The following is a 19,566-nucleotide window of genomic DNA, read 5'->3' as shown; positions in this document are numbered from 1 at the left end:
GACACATCGGTGGGGGAGGGCGGGGGGGGAGTTTGAGGGGCTCGTGGCCTTCGTGGAGCGTCGCCATGGCGTCCGGCCCCTGGTCGTCTCTGTCTCTGTTAGGTTGAGAGCTTCAAGGCATTTATTCCGTCTTCCCCCGTCCGCACGTCGGTAGAAATGTTTTGTTACTTGTTCAAAAAAAACTAAAATCGTTTCATTTTCCGCCGCGACTCTGACCTCCGTCCTCTCGATGCTCTTCGAGGCCACTCAGTGGATTAAAACGCTCTGATTTTCAAAGTGTTATTTATTCCCTCTTGAAGCTGGGGAGCAGAGTCGGTGTAATCTCAACCGCTCAGCCCTGACAGGCTAATTTGTCCGGTCCGAGCCCGTATTAGGGAAAGGGCTGTTTAAGTGTCAGCTCGCTCTTGCGGGCCTGGATCTCATTCAGAGGAGATTTGCTCCCCGAGAGTCTGTTTCATCCAGTGCAGCTGCTTCACTCCTCTCAGAGATGAGAGAGAAGTCAGCGAGGAAGATGTCCGGTGGATTTTCTGTAATACCGCTGCCGCGAGTGCGTTAATCACGTCGATTCTCATCAAGAACTACCAGGAACTTCCGCCTGCCAGACAAGCCTGACGCACGTTTCGGATAAGAACAACCAATGTTTCCATCATTAAAAGTGATGGTGGCATTTTAAAGCGAGCGGCCTCACCAGGACTTTAACACCGTCTGTGAATCTCTTTGCACGGCCGTCCCTCAAAAACTACAATATCCATTTTGTTTTCCCGATCTCATAACGCACAGTCAGCGTTATTTACAGCCCATGCTGTCACAAATTTCCTCACAGACCCGAGCAGATAACAAAGTTTACATCATGTCGACCTGCGCTTGCAGAAAGCATGACTTTGCACTCATATCGATCTCCTGGAGACTTAACCTCACAACAAATGCTCACCCAAACATTTTATTATACATTACAGGAGCTTCCTCTTTGTCCCCTAAAAGAAGGAGAGTCGGTATAAGGTGAGTGTGGGAACAGATTTATCTCTCAACATGAGTAATACCAGCACACACACACACACACACACACACACACACACACACACACACACACACACACACACACACACACACACACACACACACACACACACACACACACACACACACACACACACAGAACCACATTTACACTCACATTTACACTTAAAATAAAAGAAACAAAGAAACAGTGTTTGCAGGAAACGAAGACTTACAGGGTGAAGAGAATTAATTAATACTAACCCACTTAACAAGAGGGGGAGGGGGCTGTGTTGTGTGTGTGTGTGTGTGTGTGTGTGTGTGTTGGTGGGGGGGGGTATTAGGCCCAAAGCTAAAGAGTCATAGGATGAGACAGCATGGAGCAGACAGGAAGTGTGTGGAGGAAATGACATCATTTTACCAGCCACATTAGCATTTTTAGCCTCATTGATTTTGAGCCCCAGGAGATGACCTGCTCCAACTGGACCTTCCCTCTGTGACTGTCACCTGCTCGTCATCCCCTTCAGCCTACAGACATTTAGCCACGAGTGTCTTTACTTGTTTGAAGAGATGTGGACTTTAGCAAGGAACAGGAAGTGTGATGTTGCCATGATTTGGTGAGTTACAAAGTTGTTGTTGTTTTTTTTTCATTTGTTTGCATTTTTGGAAAAACAAGTAAGCGGAATGAGCCATTAGCAGCTCTTCTTTGGTTTGCGCCATTGATTGAGCTAACATTTGTTCAATTTTGACGTTTGCAGAGACCGACCTGGACCCGCTTGAAAGAGGTATCATTTCTTTTTCCGAGTCTTGCACCTTTTTATCAGAACAGTTTTTGAAATGTTATATCATTTCGATACCTGTCAATCAAACGAAGTCACTTTTGTCTCAAAATCACAAATGCGTCAAAAATGATTTGGCATTTTATTTGTAGTAAGATCATACATCATATGTTCTTCTTCTACCTCGACACTTACGTAAATGATACCGCAGCGCTAGAAATGGTTTGTGCATCAGAAACTAGCTCTTTACTTACAGTATTTCTTTATTTCTGCAAAACAAGCCGAGCACACAGTGTTTCAGTCCTCTGGCAGCCTGGTTAGCAAAATACTGGCAATTATTTATGAAAGTTTGGTGCACTTATACTGTAAAATCTGAAAATATATGGGCGGTGTACTGTTGGTGCGACTGATCTTCCCTTATTTAGAAAGAAAGGTGCAGACGGTTTCAAGTTTGGAAAATATGTAGAGCCTGAGAAGTTCGGCCGCTCCGATTAATTCAATCATTTGTTCAACATAAAAGTGGTAAACTTTTCTAAAAATAAATGAGGGTGTTTTTTTTGTTGTTGTTGGTTTTTTGCATGCAAATGAATAAATAAATAAGTGTGGATAAAAGCAGTGGAAGAGTGAATGCAGCAGGGTGAAGAAAGCTGAATTATGCAGACCGAATGGTGGCGAAAGGAGTCGCAGCAGCTTCACCTTGTACATAATCGCTGTTTGTGCCAATTAAAGCGCCCACCAGCATCAGCGCCCCTCCTCTATTATGCTCCGGCCTCCGTGGAGCCCAGGGAAGGTATGTGGGCTCGATGCCAGCGGCCGGGCCTGGGAGACAAACACTGAGGCTGGCCGTGGCAGGCTGGTTACCAGGGCAACCAGCCACCGCCACCAGCCGGGGAAAACCTCCTAAATGTCAACTTTTCCAGGAAATGGGGAGAAAAGAACCTCGTTTTCAGTCCATTGCTTGTGCGAAGTCTACAGAAGCCCTACAAAAGAGGTTCGAGAGGAATTCTTGGCCCATTAGGTCATCGGAGTTTTGTTTTATTTCCACAAATTATTTCAGACTTGACGTGATTAATGTTTTTCATAGATTTGTGCCAAAGTAAGGAAAAAAAAAAGAAGCAATGTAGGACTAATGGACAGATTTAAATTGATGCAACAGAACAAAAGATGGCGTCTTTTTTTTTTATTGCACAAAATCTTCCAAGTTACAAAAAGGGGGACTTCATTACCCACAATGCAACTCAAATCCAGATAATTTGCTCCCATATTCGGGTGTTTCAGCCAGTGTTGTATTTCTTCTTGCATCCAGAGAGCGGGCTTCTTTAAATATTTAATTGGTGTGAGAGGAAATAAAGTTATTTTTTGATAAATTACTAAACTGGATTCAGTTGTACATACTCTATGCCGTTAACATTACCTCTAAAATACTGCGTTATTGGAGTGCCACAAGGTTGTATATTAGGACCGCTGTTGTTCAGTTACACCTCACTGCATTACATTTATTTATTTCAGCGTTAGCTTTTAGATTATGATTTTGCATAAAACTTACATGTTAACCTATCGATAAGACGGTAATTTATAATTTGCACAAAGTGGCTCATAATTCATAATAAAGTTAATTAAATTGAAAATACAGATTTGTCTGAGATATTTTTTAACATTATAAATCTAAGACTGATAGACGGCATACGCATTTGAACTGAATCTCTTGCAACTGTGAACAATAACCAGCAAAAAAGTTGCTGCACAAAGGCACAAAAGCTGTTAATTGGTAAAAAGTGGTTACAATTTTTATTTTACAGGTCTGCAATTTCTGAATAATTGTCCTGAAAGTTTTCTTAGAAGTTTTGTTTGAGGGGAAAACATGATCATTCATTGAAAAAAAAAGCAGCAGCTTTTTTTGGTCATCTTTGATAACAAAACTGACTTCTTTGATTCTTTGTCCAGACATATTTTGGGGGGATTTTGGAAATTCTAACGGTATTATAATTTATTTTTTTGACACAATACAGAGCTGAAAAAAACAATAATCTGATGATTATAAAAATAAGTCATCTTAATTTACGATTTTAGAACCTTTTATATTTCCGGGAATCTTCCTTGGAATTTGATCGAGCATTAAAGACACAAAACATTAATTACCGTTATAAATAATTTTCTTATCTATTTAATTTCTGCAGATGTTTTTGTACGCCTCGGCACTAGGACCCATCGGACTGTTTAGCCTGTGATTATTTTTCGGCGCTAGGACCCGTCAGCCACCGTGACACCTCTTTGTCTCCACCAGTCAGATCCTCCTCCTCCTCCTCCTCTTCTCAGTAGTCTCACTCCGTGTCTCTCTCCATCAGCAGCGGTCTGGATGCTTGCAGGGACAGAAACATGGCTGTGAATCTCGGCAAGAACCGACTGGCCCTGCTGACCGCCTACCAGGACGTCATTGACGAGACCTCGGACACCGACTGGTGAGTCCTGCAGTCCGGCCGCACACCCCTCTCCTCCTCCTCCTCCTCCTCCCTCCCTCCTCCTCCCTCCTCGCGCTCCTCTTTCTCCTGGGTTTGCTGCGCTGCGTCTCTTTCGGGTTTCTCTCGGCGTTTTTTTTTGTTTTTTTGTTTGTTTTTTTGTTGTTGTTGTGTGGGTTGGTGCGCGCTGAGGATGCGCAGGGACGGACTGGGGCGCCCTGTGCATCACCATCCTCATCCTCATCCTCATCATTTACCGGCCCGGTGTTAAAGTACAGCCGTACAGGCCGGGCTTATGAACTCTCAGCGGAGTCACTCGCTGTCAAAACAGGCGAGGTGATCTGAGCGCAGCTTTGCCTTTTCCGTAATTAAGCGCCTTACCAGGCTGTGATCTGGAGTCGGCTTCGAAGCAGCGAAAGTGAGAGCTCGTTAGCAGGGAGCTTTTATTTTTTTTTATTTTATTTTTTTATTTTTAACTCTGAACTCAACTGCACTGCAGAGTCAGGGGCAACGTGCGCCGCTGTGCAACACTGTGTGCGCACTGGACAAATAATTGTGCAAGCAGACCGCTTTGTTTCCCCCTCAGTTTCTCTGCTCTGTCGGGACCAGGTTTACTCGCAGCCAGCTGGAAGCAATTTCAGGCTTTTTTTTTTGTGTGTGTGTGTGTGCAATGCGATGCAGCGGTGTGTGTGTGTGTGTGTGTGTGTGTGGCCTACGTGCTATGAGCTGATGTAGACGGGCCTGGTCCAGAGATACTGACGAGCCCCTGCATCCCTGAAACGAGGGCGGAGAAGTAGAGGGGCGAGGCCGGTGGGGGGGGGGGGGGGGGGGGGGGGAACGGCGGCGACGGCTCCCATCATCACCCTTTGTGGCCTTTTTCCTCAGTTGGAAATGGTGCAGGAGGTGGAGGAGAAATGCCTGCCGAAATACTGGATGTTAAAGTGAAATGATTCTTCACGAAACAAGGTGTAAAAAAATAAATAAATAAATTTAAAAAAAAACTCCGCATGCGCGCTGCGGTCCGCTGCACGTGCTGATTTTAAATGAATTCCAGCCTCAGTTGGGTTCAATTCTCCAAATCAGGAAAACCAGCCTTTTGCAAAAGAATTTTTGAGGGTACTGTAAATTGTTCACACTTTGGTGCAATAAAACACGCAACATGCACTTTAAAGTCTGTGTAAATATATTTATAGTAGTCAATTATTAGGTTTAATAAATGACTACATTCTGTTGTTTGGAGTTAACCAGGAAGTCCTGGACTTTCCCACCAGTCTCCCAGAACTGCAATATTTTCGGTGAATCCCAGGACCAAAAAAAAAAAAAAAAGAGGAATTTTAATACGGCCTGGTCTCCCTTCTTCTTCTTTTCAGTTTGTGTTCGAAAGTAAAAAAAAGGGAAGGCATTGTGTGGTTGTTTTTTTTCAGAAGCTGCTGCACTTTTAGGAGTTCATGAAGCATTTAAAAGCCATTAGAAGAGCAGGACTGAAGGTTTAAAGTTAAACTGTAACCTGTTGTCCTTGACGGTGACGAGCTGCAGCAACTAAACCTCTGTAATGTCAAAGAAATGCTCGGCCGTTCGGTTTCTGACCTCGATGAAAAATAGGTGCACTTAACTGTCGTTGCTAAAGGTGCAATCTGTAACAAATCAGCGGAGGTTGAGCTCAGATTACAGCTCCTGTTTTTGAGTTGTTTGGAGCCAAACACACTCTTAACTATGAAACGTGAAGCCGTGCCATCTGCTGTCAGTCATTAGTCGAAATGAGGTCAGATTTGCCTTGAATACACGTGGAGTGGTTCTGCTTTCAGTTCAGTGCTGTCGTGGTTTTTTTGGGGGAGATTCTGGTTTTGGTTCCATATTCTGTCTCGGTACCGGGAGGTTTTCAGTGAACAGGTTCCTGTGTGCTCCGTCTGGCCAGCAGGGGGCCCGCTGACAGTCCTTTGATAATATTTGCCCATTTAAACGACACTCTCTTTGATTGTGTTTGCTCCCAGTTTCACCTTGAATCCCTGAATTTGAGCAGCAAACATATTCAGGGAACAACATTTTGAGACAAATTGAATATGCCACATCGTCCGGGTCCAGATTCATCTGCTCTTTTTCACCGTGCATTTCGTAAAGACACGCAACGTTTTGGCACCAAAAAAAACCAAAACACCACGTGGTTAAGTTTAAGATAACATCACGGTTTGGGTTAAATGTGACATGGTCGCCGTTTGGTTTGATTTCGGCACTGAAACTACTTGGTTAGCGTTAAATGATCGTGGTTTGAGTAAAATACGCACTTGAGTCCAAGACAAAGCGAAGGTCCATTTTTTAAGTAACTCGCGTCGCGTGAGTTACTTAAAACAAATCCACATCTACCTTCGCTTTGTCGTGGACTCGAACACGCTCGATTGTGGGTTGAAGTCTCTGGGTTTGGTTTCCTACGCGGACTTTACTTTGTACTCCGTAATGAGATTCACTATTGAGTTGGTTGCTAATGCGAGTGTTAAACTTTAATGGACATCTTGAAGCTGAACCGTTTTTTTGGACCACATGATTCATTGCGAAAATAATCGATGGATTTATAATCGTGAAAATAATCTTGTTTGAGGCCGTCTAAATAATTTAGACAACACAAGATTTGTCTTTTTTTTTGTTTTTTTGTCTGAGCTGGATGTAGTTTTGGGGAATTGAGCCACATGGTGCACAATGAGACGATGATAATAATAAACTTCTTTTTAGAGCACTTTTCAAAAACAAAGTTAAAAATGATTTACATGTACGAAGCAGGATTACAGCAAACTGGCCGTGAAATAACATTCAGAGACCTGAACAAATACACCTGAGGGCTGTTATTCTGAAACAAATACTTTAAGGGAGTCCAATGTTTTCTTTTGAATCTGCCAAAAGGATTTTGATTTATGCAGCTTGACAAACCGGATTAGAGCTGAAAGCCCGATTAACATGTCGACATTTGTCAAGCAAAGATACGCCGCAGTTGGAGTTTTAAGATTGTGCTGATTATTGAAGAGAATAATCGAGAAAAAAAGTTTCATAAAATAGAATATAGGTTTAGTCAACCACACTCAAGATTTGGGGGATTTGAATACGCAAAGCATTTTGTGTGCACTATGTTCAAATATGGAGATTCTTCATGAAGTATTTGGAGAGTTGACTGAATACATGGGATGCCTGTTGGAGCAGAATTTAGGATTGAAATATTTTTAAAAGGCCATTTAAAAAAAATAAAAATAAAGGCAACAAACACGATGAACGTGAGCGTCTGTAACGACACCAACAACTTGTATTATGGTGGTTTGGTGTAAAGATTTTTATGCCGCACGAATTCGCCAAACTTCTGTTGAAACGAAACTTTAAAAACATGATTTTGAATGAGGCCACGGCGGATCTAAAGAGCGAGTAAACAAGACAAACTATAAAACCGTACGCTCAGTGTTTCGAGCATTTTCAATTATTGATGCTGCAGACTCACAGTTCAGCCGGCACTCCAAAAACATTGAGGTTTGTTCCAAAGACTGAAGCGTCAGGAACAGCTTAAGAGGGGAAAACACTTCTTTATCGATGCAAAAAAAAGACAGATAAACTTCCAGGACGTGTTCGTGTCGTAGCAGTCTGACGCCGAACTCCGCCGGGATGCAGGAAAAACATCACCGTCAACAGGAAATGATGCTTCTGGCAATCGCGGGTCTCTCTCCGGGACGTGTGAATTCTATCTGTCGTTACCGTCGGTCCACGTGACCGAGAGCTGCCGACGATCCGGCTTCCTTCTAATGGCCCTCGAGACGTTTGCTCGCTCGGCGGATCATCCGGCCGAGCGGAGGCACGACGCCGAGGGCCTCCGGCCTGCCCCCGTTTTTCACACTTGACGGGATTCGAACAAAGGTGCCGACTTCAAAACACCGCTGACCCCCAAACAACACGGGACGCCCCTGCGAAGCACCCTCCAAACCGCCCTCCTCCCCCCCTCCTGCCCCGCTGCCCTTCTGTCTACGACACGAGGGACGGTCTGGTCCCGGATCGCAGGATCAAACCGTCCCTCATCCCCGCCGGTCCGCTTTTGGTTCTCAATCATGGCTTATTTTTTATTTTTTTTTGTATTTAATTTTTTTTACCCAGTTTGCAAAGCAGTCGACTAATCAGAGCTTTATTGACAGGATCCAGAATCATCTTCTTAAATCGCTAAAAGAGTCGCTACGAGCAACCGTTTCTGCAGCGTCACCTTCAGATTATGTTGGCAGGATGCAGCGATGATTAGTCGGGATTGAAAACACTGAATAACCGGCTCCCTCCTCCCTAAAGAGGGAAATGATGTAACATGAATGCAGTGACAGGCTGAATGAATGAAGCACAGTCAATGACTCCATTAACGAACAGATGAAATAAGACAGCAGCAATTTAGTTATTTTAAAGTAAAAATTCAACACGGCAGCTTCTTAAATGTGAATATTTCCAAGAAATTAAATGTTTTTGGGGACTTTTGGACTGATTGCGGGACATAATGGGCATTTAAATGATTCATTGGGAAAATAATTGAAAGGCAGATACTAACAAGGGAAATTCATCATAGAAGTTAATGTTAATTATAGCGCTAAACAGAATGGCCGTTCAGCCATCAGGTTATTGAAATATTAAAGTATTAATTCAATTAAATGAATAGTTTGTGGATCCACCTAAAAAAAAATCTCATCGTGTTTTTCTTTGCTCGTGGCCAAACTTTCTACAAATTGAAAGCGAAATTGATTTCAGGAATTGGCAAAGTAGTGACAACTTTGATCAGTCACGTTTTCAGGATTTTTTTTTTTTTTTTCCCGCTTTCGGTTTTCAACTGCGAGGACTCGGCTGAATATTTGTGTTTAAATATCTAAGTGAATATTTTCAGGGTTCGGACCTCGTCGTTTCGACTAAACGAGCTCTTTGGACGTTTGAAATATCGATGACGTGCTTCCCGCCGGCAGGAGTCAAATCAGGAAGGTGTTTTTCCACCAAACGCAAAGCTGCAGAGGTTTACTAGTTAATTACACGACACTCTCGCGTGATACTCGTCTGCTGTGAGCAGTCGGCTGTTCTCTCCGCCCGCCTCCCTCCCTCCCTCCCTCCCTCCCTCCCTCCCTCCTCCGTCGGCTGCGAGCTGATGGAAGCTGGCGGCTGAGACCGAAGTGATAACAGACGGGTGGGGCAGCGAGGGGAGAGGTAGAGGGGGGGGGATCCAGATGACAGACGAGCGGGCCGTGTCCTCTTGTGTTCGGTCAGAGAGAAAGGTGAAGCCGCGTGTCCTCTGATAACAGGAACAACGATCCTCACGAGGACTCTCGTCTCAACTGAATCGGGAACCTTTGAATTTCCGGGGAAATCGGAAATAACGGCTTTGAAGCCTTAGAGTTGGGTTTTTTTCGGCCGTCGCCATCTCCGTCATGTCTGGGGCTCATCAGTTCAGTCATGCAGAAGTCTTGCATTAATTGCCACACAAATAATGTAGAATAACGATTTCATTATCTTTTTCAGTTTATTTTTTGCCACCTTATAAGCCTGGTTTTTTTTAATTATTTTTTTTAAGAGGAGCTATTTCCTGTCATTTAACACAAAACAATGTTTGCTTGAACGGGGCAGATATGAGAAAAATAAATATCAAGGTAAACACGACACTATTACCGAAATATACAAGGAAGACAATGACGGGTACTAACAATCAAAATCAAAATGGCGGTAATTCTCCACGCCCTGTCCTGTTAAACCAGCGCTATATGAAGATGTCATTAAAAGAGCGCCAGTCAAACGTGTGTGGGGGGAAAAACTGACATTTCTGTTTTGTGTCGTCCAGCTGTTTTTCTACAAATGAATGGAAACGTTTCTAACGATTCTTCATAATGTTTGCAGTCATAACTGCAATCGGATGATGGTGCAATATTTGTCGACTCACTGCGAGAAGACCATGTTGAGCTGCCTGAACGGCATCTACGGACGCCAAGACGCGTCTGAACAACAGTTTTACACTAAATGACGTCAAATCAGGTCAAAATTAGTTCCACAAAAAATGAGGAAAAGGGAAAGTGTAAGACGGGAGGCAGGAGGAGGCTCAGCCGAACATGAAGGCGGCGCGGCTTTCAAACTTATAAACTGGAGAGACGTATCTCAGATGGACCCTGGTGTCATGAATTCATCCAGCCTGCAGCAAGAAGGAAAGAGCGCCGGCTGCCGAACCACAAATGTCAGACGACAGTGAAGGTGACGCCGTGAAAAGGGCAGCGAGCGACTCAGAGGTGATCCAATATCAAACCCTCCGCCGATGTTCAGGAATGCAGAGCGCTCTGCGGCCGCCGATTGGCCGGAGGCTGCCGTCACATGACACTTTGATCCCCTCCAGCTGTTGCAGGGAAGCCATTACCTGACGAGTCGCCTCTGGCAGGCCGACAAAAGAAGAAAACGGCGGTAAGAGGAGCCGAGCGGTGGGGTCGGCAGATTCACGAGTCGTGTTTCGTTAATTGATGCCCTTTGGACAAAAGAAGCGGCGGGTCGGGGACATCCGGCAATTCTTTCTTCTTCTTCTTCTTCTTCTTTTCTTTTCGCGACTCCAGACGCTCTTTGTTTTCTGCCTCTCCTCGGCTCACTGTTTTTCTACTTCATTAAAAAAAAAAAAAAAAAAAAAAAAGTTTATTTGTTTCCCCCTGGGGAAGCTCTGTGTTCTCACTGAGGTCTGGATTCAAGGTCGGCTGCACACAAGTGCTGGTCGAGGTCAAAAACAAACAAAACACTGCTGGAAATAAACAGCTACCGGCGCTGTACTTCGGCACTCTGTACTCCACGGACGACAAATCAAAGGAAGAACCTGCAGAACCGAGCGGAGAGAGAGAGAGAAAAAGAATATCTCGCATCACGGCTCGCTGGACGGTTCGAAGAGGAAGTTAAGAGCTTCTCAAATCACCAGATTTGAACCCAGCTGGACACCTTTGGGGGATTTTAAGTCCTCTTCAAGACCGAAACACCACGACAGACTTCACAATAAGGAGCGCTGAAACTCCCCTGGAGGCTCATAACTTAATAAATGTTCTTTTTTTTTTCTTTTCTTTGTCATCTTGTCCAGTATAACAAAAAAAAACAGGCGTTACGCTGGGAGGGAAAACCTCCACGTTAAATCTCTTGTTTTGTTGTCAGTCCCTTATATCCAAAACTACCAGACTATTCAGCAGGCCAAAAAAAAGTATTCAGTATGTCCCGTACGTGGAACGTTAAACGTAGTATGCCAAAGGTACCAGGATGTACTACTACATCTGCAGTCTGCAGGTGAGCGTGCTACTCTGGCTGTTCTGACCCACAAACCACAAACGTCACATCGACTGAGCTGCCGAGACCGTTGGCAAGAGGTATTTATATAATGAAGTAGTATGTCCCAATTGTGCACATGCTACATCCAACAGTGCATACTTTTTAACGGTAGCTGCAGTACGCAGTGAAAGTAAATAGTACGATGGAATTTTTTTCAGGTGGAAGCAGACGAGACTCAAAGTATCCTGAAAAAACCAAGACGAACCAACTTGAACGGGTGTTTTCAGGATGAAAAGGTACTCCGTGCCGGTAAATACTGCTCAAAGGACGTCAGTATTCATCCAACTGACTTCAACCCGTCTTCTCTTCTCGCGTCACCCGGTCAGTTCATATTTGGGATAATTGTAAAAATGTGAACTAAAGCGTCCGCTCTGCTCCGTTTTCCCTCATCAGCCGTTCGAGTTCCAGTTTTAAAGCGACTGAAAGTGTGCCGCGAGTAGACATGTTGCTCGTTCACCGAAGTTTCTGTGCACCACCTGCACTCTCAGATTAATATAGAACCAGGTCAGTAGTACCACATGCAAAAAAAAAAAAAAAGAAAAGAAAAGAAAAGAAGAAGAAAAAAAAAAAGGCTTTTAGTTTCACCGCGTCTGCTTTATAAAACACAGTCAGACTTCATCCGTCATCCTTCAGCACACATTTATAGCCGGGTTTGGTTTCTTTGGAAATCTGTTCCGCTTGAATTTTAGCGAATTTTATTTCGCCAAGACGTCAAGTACTTCTCATTTTCACCATTTCATAACCCTCTAACTGGGGTAGAGAAAGAAAATGTTCATATTCGAAAAGCAACCAATTTTTGGAAATGACAAAAATCTCTTTTAAAATTAGACTGACTCATTAACCGTAATTATTCTTTCCTCGTCATAACAAACTCTTAATTGCTTGCAGATGCTGTTTAGATGCAGCGCCCCCCCTCCCCCATTCATTCATGTTTGACCTTCGACTCCTTTTTCCTTCCCCTCGTCCTCCTCTTCCTCAGCAGTTGACATTTATATTGAGGAACGTGAAGTAGAGTGAGATATGATGGCTGCTGCTCCAGAATCAGCTTAAATAAATCATGTGAGCAGCCATGAAAGATCAGACCGACGGAGCAGATCCTGGAGCTGAAAGTAGGAATGCTGGATCGTGATGTGAGAGAGGAAAGTGGAAATAAAACCACAAAAGAAACTCGCCATCTTGTCGCTCCGTTGTTGGTTTTCAGGCCTCGCGTATTTGCACTGACCTTTTTAAATGGGCTTCATTTCGTGCTGCATTTCGATTGGTTTGCTCGCGGAGATGAAGTAGAATTTGTGTGATTTGTGCCAGTCGCTCTGTTGCGCTATCCGCTTTTATATAAGGCCGGCCTGCTGGAGCATAAGCTGCTGCACAGAGGGGAGGACTGTGTTGCAGAGTCGTTATGAAACAGGAGCCGATGCAGAGGTGTAGCGTTGCATGTCTGCAGGTATAAAAGCATGCGTGCCGGGGCATTTACCTAAAAACAGCTAGAGTCGGTCAGTCTCGTCTCATCGGGATTATCGGTGGCGTTTTTCTTTACTGCGCACGGAGATTTAAAGTGGCGCTTCCTTCCTGCTAAAAGTGCACAGAGTCTGCCTTGAGGACAAACTCGGTGAGCAAACGTCCCCGAAGCTCCACACAAATGCACTCGAATGAAACCCAGAAGTCATGCGGTGCCGTTGACGGTTGTTTGGCAGGGAGATTGAACACACCTCTGAGTGGATGTGCAGCGGCGCCATAATGGGGTCGTGACCTTCGGCAAACCAGTCGAGAGAGAAATGTGAGCTTGGCAGGTCTTGACGGCGGCCGAGTCGGGCCGAGGTCAGTGTCCCGATGAGGGATGAGGAGGGCGACGTTACCGCTGCGTTCCAGACCGTGAAACCAGCAAATCAAAAGCAGACGGGCTTTCTGGCCTTCCAGGGATAATCTGACACTCAAAAGATATTGTTTTTCCGAAGCAGCCACTTTCGAGGAAAAGTTACAGCGCTGCCACTGACAAAATGCTTTTCCTGGTTTTTCTTAGCTTTTCAGATAATTAGGGATAATATGAGTTGGCTACGGCGCAGTTGTACTGTGGACTAATTCCGCCACTTTCTTGGATAACAAAAACCGAAATGATCCTGGATCAAGGCAGCTGGATCCTTGCGGAAGGAAGAGGGTGACGTGTTTGCTTCCTTAGATTTGTTTGAACTGGCCGTTTAAATGTAAAATAGTATTTTCCAGAATGAAAGATGTGTTTGAGGTGAATCCTAAATTGCATGAGGTTGGAAGAGATGGAAAAGCTTTCCTCTGTTTCAGTTCATCTTTTCTTTCTTGGACTGGAAATCGGGCTAAATGTAATTATTAAAGATCATTATTTATTCATTAAACATGCTCTGCAATAAGCAAACAAACAGGCCTGTGGCTAATTGGGTCTGTAGAACAAACCGGTTCTACACCGGGCCTTTTGGTCGGGTCGTTGACCTGCAGGTTCATTTAAAGCGTCCAGCTGCTGCCGGTTTTGAAGCCGAGGGGGCAACAAGAATCGGAGGTTTTCTGTTATTTACGGTACATCGCAGAGTTTTGTACGGAGAGGACTGGTTATCAGTTTTTATATTTTTATATGTGGCCGTGACCAGGGAGGGTTTCATCTCATCTCGGATTCAACTCGGCTGCGTCTAGATTTGTTCAAAGGGGTGCGCCTCCAGGGAGTTAAAGATAAAGATTTATTGAGCTGTATTGTGCTGTGCCAGGGTTTTAAATCGCCCCGCCCATCTACTGCCTCTTGATATTTCAGGATGTTCAGTACATCCACCTTCACAAAAAAGCATCCGCTTCCATCAACCTGCGAACGAGTGTGTTTTTGTGTGTTTTCGGGTGGTGTCACACCATATTGTTGAAGGACCAGGAAAGAAGTTTTGATGCAGCAATGGTTGTCTCGGAGAGAAGAATCAAGATGGCGTTTTTTGGGGTTTTTTTTGCGATTAATCGCGGAGCCCTACGCGGAGCCTCATTGAGGCTAGCTTCCACCAACAGATGTTAGACCGTGTCAGAGCAGACAACAACCCTCGTGCTCCCGATCAGTCGAAGCTGAGGGTTTTCCAGGTTGGAGGAGCCAGAGTTAGCAGTTTTTGTAAACCTGTAAATGTTCGGTTAACAATAATGTAAAACCGAGAAAAGGCAGCAAATCCTCACACGGGAGAAACTGGAATCAGTGAATGCCAAATAAAGAAATAAATGACTTGAGTTCTGCAGTTTATGACACAAGAAGAGGGGTCATAAAGGAGACGTTAAAAGCGCCCAACTGATTCTTGAATAATTGGTTGGGTTTTTCTTTTGTGTGAAAACAAGACGACTTTGTCTCAAATTCAGAGGCTGCGGGAACAAAAGGAATAAGATTTTTTAAAGCCAGAGGTAACAAGAGGTGTGTGTCACTCAACCAGGGAAATCTATAACAGCCTGTTGAGTCAGAAGCCGCGTTTTGTTAAATGAGCAGTGAAAAGTCCACTTTAGAAAAACATTTGCATCAGTGAGGTGAAACGAAACACCAAATGTCGGGCCGTCGTTTTACTGCCGCAGTCAAAGGTTGCGAGTTCAACGAGGAAGCGCTGTGGTACGAGAGAGAGCCTGCGGTACGTAACCTCACGGCTTTTCGAGATTTTTATATATATATATATTTTTTTTTTCCCTCTCTGTGATTCACTTGCTTTCTGCCCTCACAGTTTGGCAGCAGGAGGGAAAGAAGCAGAAGAGAGAGATTAAATTGGCCAGAAAAGAGAAGTCAGTCAGCTCTTATTTTTAGCTACGCTTTCACACATTCAAATTCTAACCAAAGTTGCAGAGCTCGACTGTTTTCGAAGCGAGAAAGCAGGCAGAAATAATGCGGAAGAGATTCTTTTTAATCAAACTAAAGCAGCCATCTGAGCGAGTCTCCTTTCGATGACTTTACATGTTGAAATCAAGCAGCAACCAACAGCGATGTCACCCTGACCATATATGGACGAGCTGCGGGGCAATATATACCCCGCCCACCGATAGCACAACCTGAGTGCACCACAGGTCTGTCAATCAGAAAGACACGCCCCCTAAAACACAGCTTATGGGGCCTGTTTTCTAATTAATGACGGATTACTTTCAGATGGACCTCCAGAAACCTAAAAAGAAGGAGGGGCTTAACCGTAATAACCATGAATCTCGAACCTTTCTGGCGCCAGCCCCTAGTGGCCCTCTGTGGTGTCGCAGTTTAAGGCGCTTTCGCATTTTCCCCAATTTTTCTGAGCCGGAAGCTACGTCCACTTTTATATACAGTCTATGGTTGAAATATAGCTTTAGAAGATCCACTTAAACAGCTGTTATGTGCAATAATAAAGCATCTGATGCAGCCAATCAGATACTGACTGTAGTAGCCAATTAGCAAGTAAGTAAGCAAGTAAACGGTGTAACAGCAATGCAACTACAGCTAAAAACCCAAAGAAATAAAAAGGCAGCCTTACCTTGAACTTAACTTTAACTTGAAAAATGTAGGTTAGGCTAAGCTAGCCATGCTGGTTATAGCCATAGACGGTGTATAAAAATGGACGTAGACTCCGGGTCTGAAAAGGGAAGCTAATGCAGAAGGGCCTTAAAAGGCAGTACCACAAGGGGCCACAAGGGGCTGGCTCCAAAAAACCTCCACACTCCGATAGACTCCAATTCAAATAGCATCAACTTCTCTAATCAATCAAAATCCATAAATACTTTCCTCAAGTCATTATGGTGCCATGAGATAAATTCACTCTGATCATTGTTCTGGTCGTCCTTCCTAAAATAATTCCTCAATTAATTACCATATTGGGCCTCAAAGATAGGTATATTTGGGGGCGTGTCTGGTTTGATTGACATTTCAGGTTTCCTCTAGGTGGGCGGGGCATAGTGCCCTTGGATTCTCAGCCAGCTCCTCCCCAGCTCGTCCAAAAATGCTGACTTTTGGCCCAAAAAACCCAGAAGATCGCGTCAAAACGTCAGTCCCCAAACCGACGGGTGATGTGACGACAGTTGCTGCTTGATTATAACTTTCATATTTAAGGGGCTGCTACTTTGATTCGGCTGTTTTCTCCCACGTTAATCTGCAGATTCTCTCTGTGTCTCAACGCCACGTTGTCTCTTGTCTTATTGAATAAAAAGCCATCAGACCTGAAGTCTGAGCTCCGGGTGGATTCAGATTGGAAGTCAATGTAGTTCAGTCTCCGTTCCCAGTGACGGGGCCCTCGGGGTGACCTCTGGACCGAGTGTAAACCAGCCGACATTTACACAAAGTGGACTTTGGCAGTAACTGTATGTAGGGATGTTTATTTCTGTAGCATCGGCTGTCTGACGAGGCAGACGGTGACAAACCCAATGAAAGGTTAAAGGTCACAACTTAAAACTAAATATTATCTATCATTTTGTTTGTGAGAGCAGTGTGTCTCGGTCTCACCAGAGCAGCTTTAATTTGAGGCTTTCTGATGCTTCCTCCTCCTCCTCCTCTTCATTTGTCCACACCCTGCTGCTTTATTTCTGTCTTTTCGGAGAGATGTCAGAAAGATGCATCTATATTTTTGGAAACTTTTTGTTGTTCCTTTTGTCTCTCTATTTCTGCCAACAACAACAACAACAGAATAAAAGGCGTTGGAGCTGAGCTCATGTTCCTCTCGGACTGAATCCACGGACGCTGAAACACACTGTTCATCCTGTTCTGTCTCTGTGCGGAGGGATGGAGGCCAGTTTGTCCTCCGAGGACCTCTGAGTCACACCGACACTGCCTGGGACTGCGAGGGGAGGGAGAGAAACAACATCAGCGTTATCTATGATTGCTTTTTCATGCGAGAGCTCATAAGTGGGCGCGACGACAACGGGTGTCACTGTGTAGTGTGTGTTGGCAGGCGGACAGCTGCTGTGGTCAGCGTGTGTCTGCATCTTCACATCGATGACCAACTACAAACCGTTGGAGATCCTCACAGGTCCAAAATGGTTCATCTAATCTCAAACTGAACAACGGAGACGAGAGGAACCCTTCAAAATAAAGCAAAGACGTGATTATATATCTTTTAACAAAACATCATCATCGTCATCATCGTCAAAACGTTATTTATTCAAGGTCTAATTCATAAAAAATAATCGGTCATAAGCAAAATAACTGGACTGTAGAAAGATGGCAAATTTTTTTTTTTTTTTTTACAAATTTAACATCTGCTTTTCAAAATAAAACCCTGTTAGAATACCTATAACCGCTTTCTGCAGTCGCTGATTTTATATTGGCCTGTTTATTGTTCAATAACTCCTCATGTAAACATCCCAGAACTCAATGAAATACTTACATTTTCACTGGGGCTGAATTTTGTGCAAAGTTTCATGAGTTTTTGAGCATTTTAAAGCTGCCAAAAAGGCATTTAATTTGCCAGAACGATTCGGTGCTAATAAACGGCATGGTGATGAGAAAAAAAAAAAAAAAAAACAGCTCGGAAGTAAATTTTGTTAAAAACTGATTTTTTTTTTTTGACATCCAGATTGACGTAGTCATTGTTTCAGCAGCATGTGGAGCAGCCTTCGAACACATCATGATAGATGGAAGGAAAAAAAAGAAATGAAAGCAGAATTGCAGTGAGCAATGATGGGGGGATGGGAGGAGGGGGATTTACCGCGAGCTGATGGGGATTTGGGAAGGGATAGAAACTGAAACTAGTAGCTAAAGAGGTCAGTGGAGGGGGGCGGGTGTGTAAATACTGAAGTACTGCTGACAAGAGGCCAAATTGGACTTAGTGGGGGTGTAACAGTTGGGAAGGGCTGCAACAGAGGTCCATGTTAAAATTGGCTTATTTTGCACGCACCCAGAAATGTCTGGAGTTAATCCTGAATCAACCGTTTTAATATTTTAAAACTCGTTATTATACAGACTGTGAGATGAGGCATCAACATGTACATTTCTGAGTGTGGGTGCACTTTTATCCCCAGCAATTAGAAGTCTTTAATCCTTTAAAGCAGCATGTTCAGAAACTCAAACAAACACGTTAATTACACGATAAGAGTTACATTTAAAAGAAATAAATCTGTGATGGATTACAGTTTTTTTTTTGGTTGCTTAATTCGAGTGAGGGTTCGGATTATTATTCTACATCGTTACGAATCACGCAGAGCTTCGTTTGATCCCCAGCACATACGGTAAATATCTTCATGAATGATTTGCATTGTTTTAAGTTGAATCAAGGAAATGTTGTGACTCATCTGTCATGTATAAACAGACACATAATCATCATGTCACATCACCACCGTCATGTAATTTAATTAATAAAATATGTGCTTTCCGGAGAATTTTTGAACCAAACCCAGTGCATGCTGGGAAGTATACAGCGTACTAGCCAGCTAACAATGTCTCTGAATAACTTCATTTTCCGAATTAAGTACAAGATATTTCTGACATTTAGCTCTTTAATATAACTATTTATGTGATTTTTTTTTTCTTTTTTCAAAAGGTTGGTTTTCCTGCCAACTTTTACTTATGCCAAAAAAATATACAATAAAATGTTATTTTTATAGTCTGGCTTTCTCTTTGTTTCAGAATCACCTAAATTTTTCCAACAGAAGTTGACGTTTTTTTTCTGTTGATTTGGCTCATTTAGCAGCACGATTCAGCAGTCGTGAGCAGCGGCCGTGGATGTGACTCTCAGCTCAAAGAGGCAATCAGGGTACTTGAAAACTCTCAGCCCCTGATTGACGCACCGCGCGTCAAAAAAAATTGCCGTCCTTCCGTGAGTCATAACTCGGTCGCAGTTGAACAAACTGACGAAAAGCGTCTATTTTTAGATTCAGTGTCACTTACTCTTTACTTACTTTCTGACCTGCTTCAGATACTGTTGATCTTTATGATCCTATTTAAATCCTCAAAGATAATAGACGAAAGGAGGGATACTTTTATAACTGCAGAACCTGCCTGAGAATCTTCATGTTTTTAAGTTTGTTTCCGTTTCACAGTAATCCAGTCATGGTTGTCTGTACGGCTGTCTCTATAATTCATGATGGCTAAT

At 43.6% G+C, this 19,566-nt stretch overlaps 1 protein-coding gene across 7 annotated transcripts in view; it reads left to right on the top strand.

Moving 5' to 3' along the window:
• Positions 1 to 4,088: 4,088 nt before the first annotated feature.
• The window catches only part of dbn1 (drebrin 1), an 87,643-nt gene continuing 72,165 nt past the window's right edge, over positions 4,089 to 19,566 (top strand). For 6 of the 7 annotated variants that reach the window (XM_069716696.1, XM_069716685.1, XM_069716676.1 and 3 more), the window contains exon 1: positions 4,090 to 4,234. In XM_069716696.1, the coding sequence (XP_069572797.1) occupies positions 4,152 to 4,234 (83 nt within the window). In that variant the 5' untranslated portion in view covers positions 4,090 to 4,151. Of the gene's footprint in view, positions 4,235 to 19,566 lie in introns of all 7 variants that reach the window. The other variant, XM_069716652.1, reaches the window with a different exon arrangement.

This window comes from Brachyistius frenatus, unplaced genomic scaffold, assembly GCF_029030835.1.
Source record: "Brachyistius frenatus isolate BFR_SWC_R1_liver_20210118 unplaced genomic scaffold, ASM2903083v1 Contig_5, whole genome shotgun sequence".
In the NCBI taxonomy this organism is placed as follows: domain Eukaryota; kingdom Metazoa; phylum Chordata; class Actinopteri; family Embiotocidae; genus Brachyistius; species Brachyistius frenatus.
Note: the sequence above shows the minus strand (reverse complement) of the source record. Positions and strands in the feature narration are given on the sequence as shown.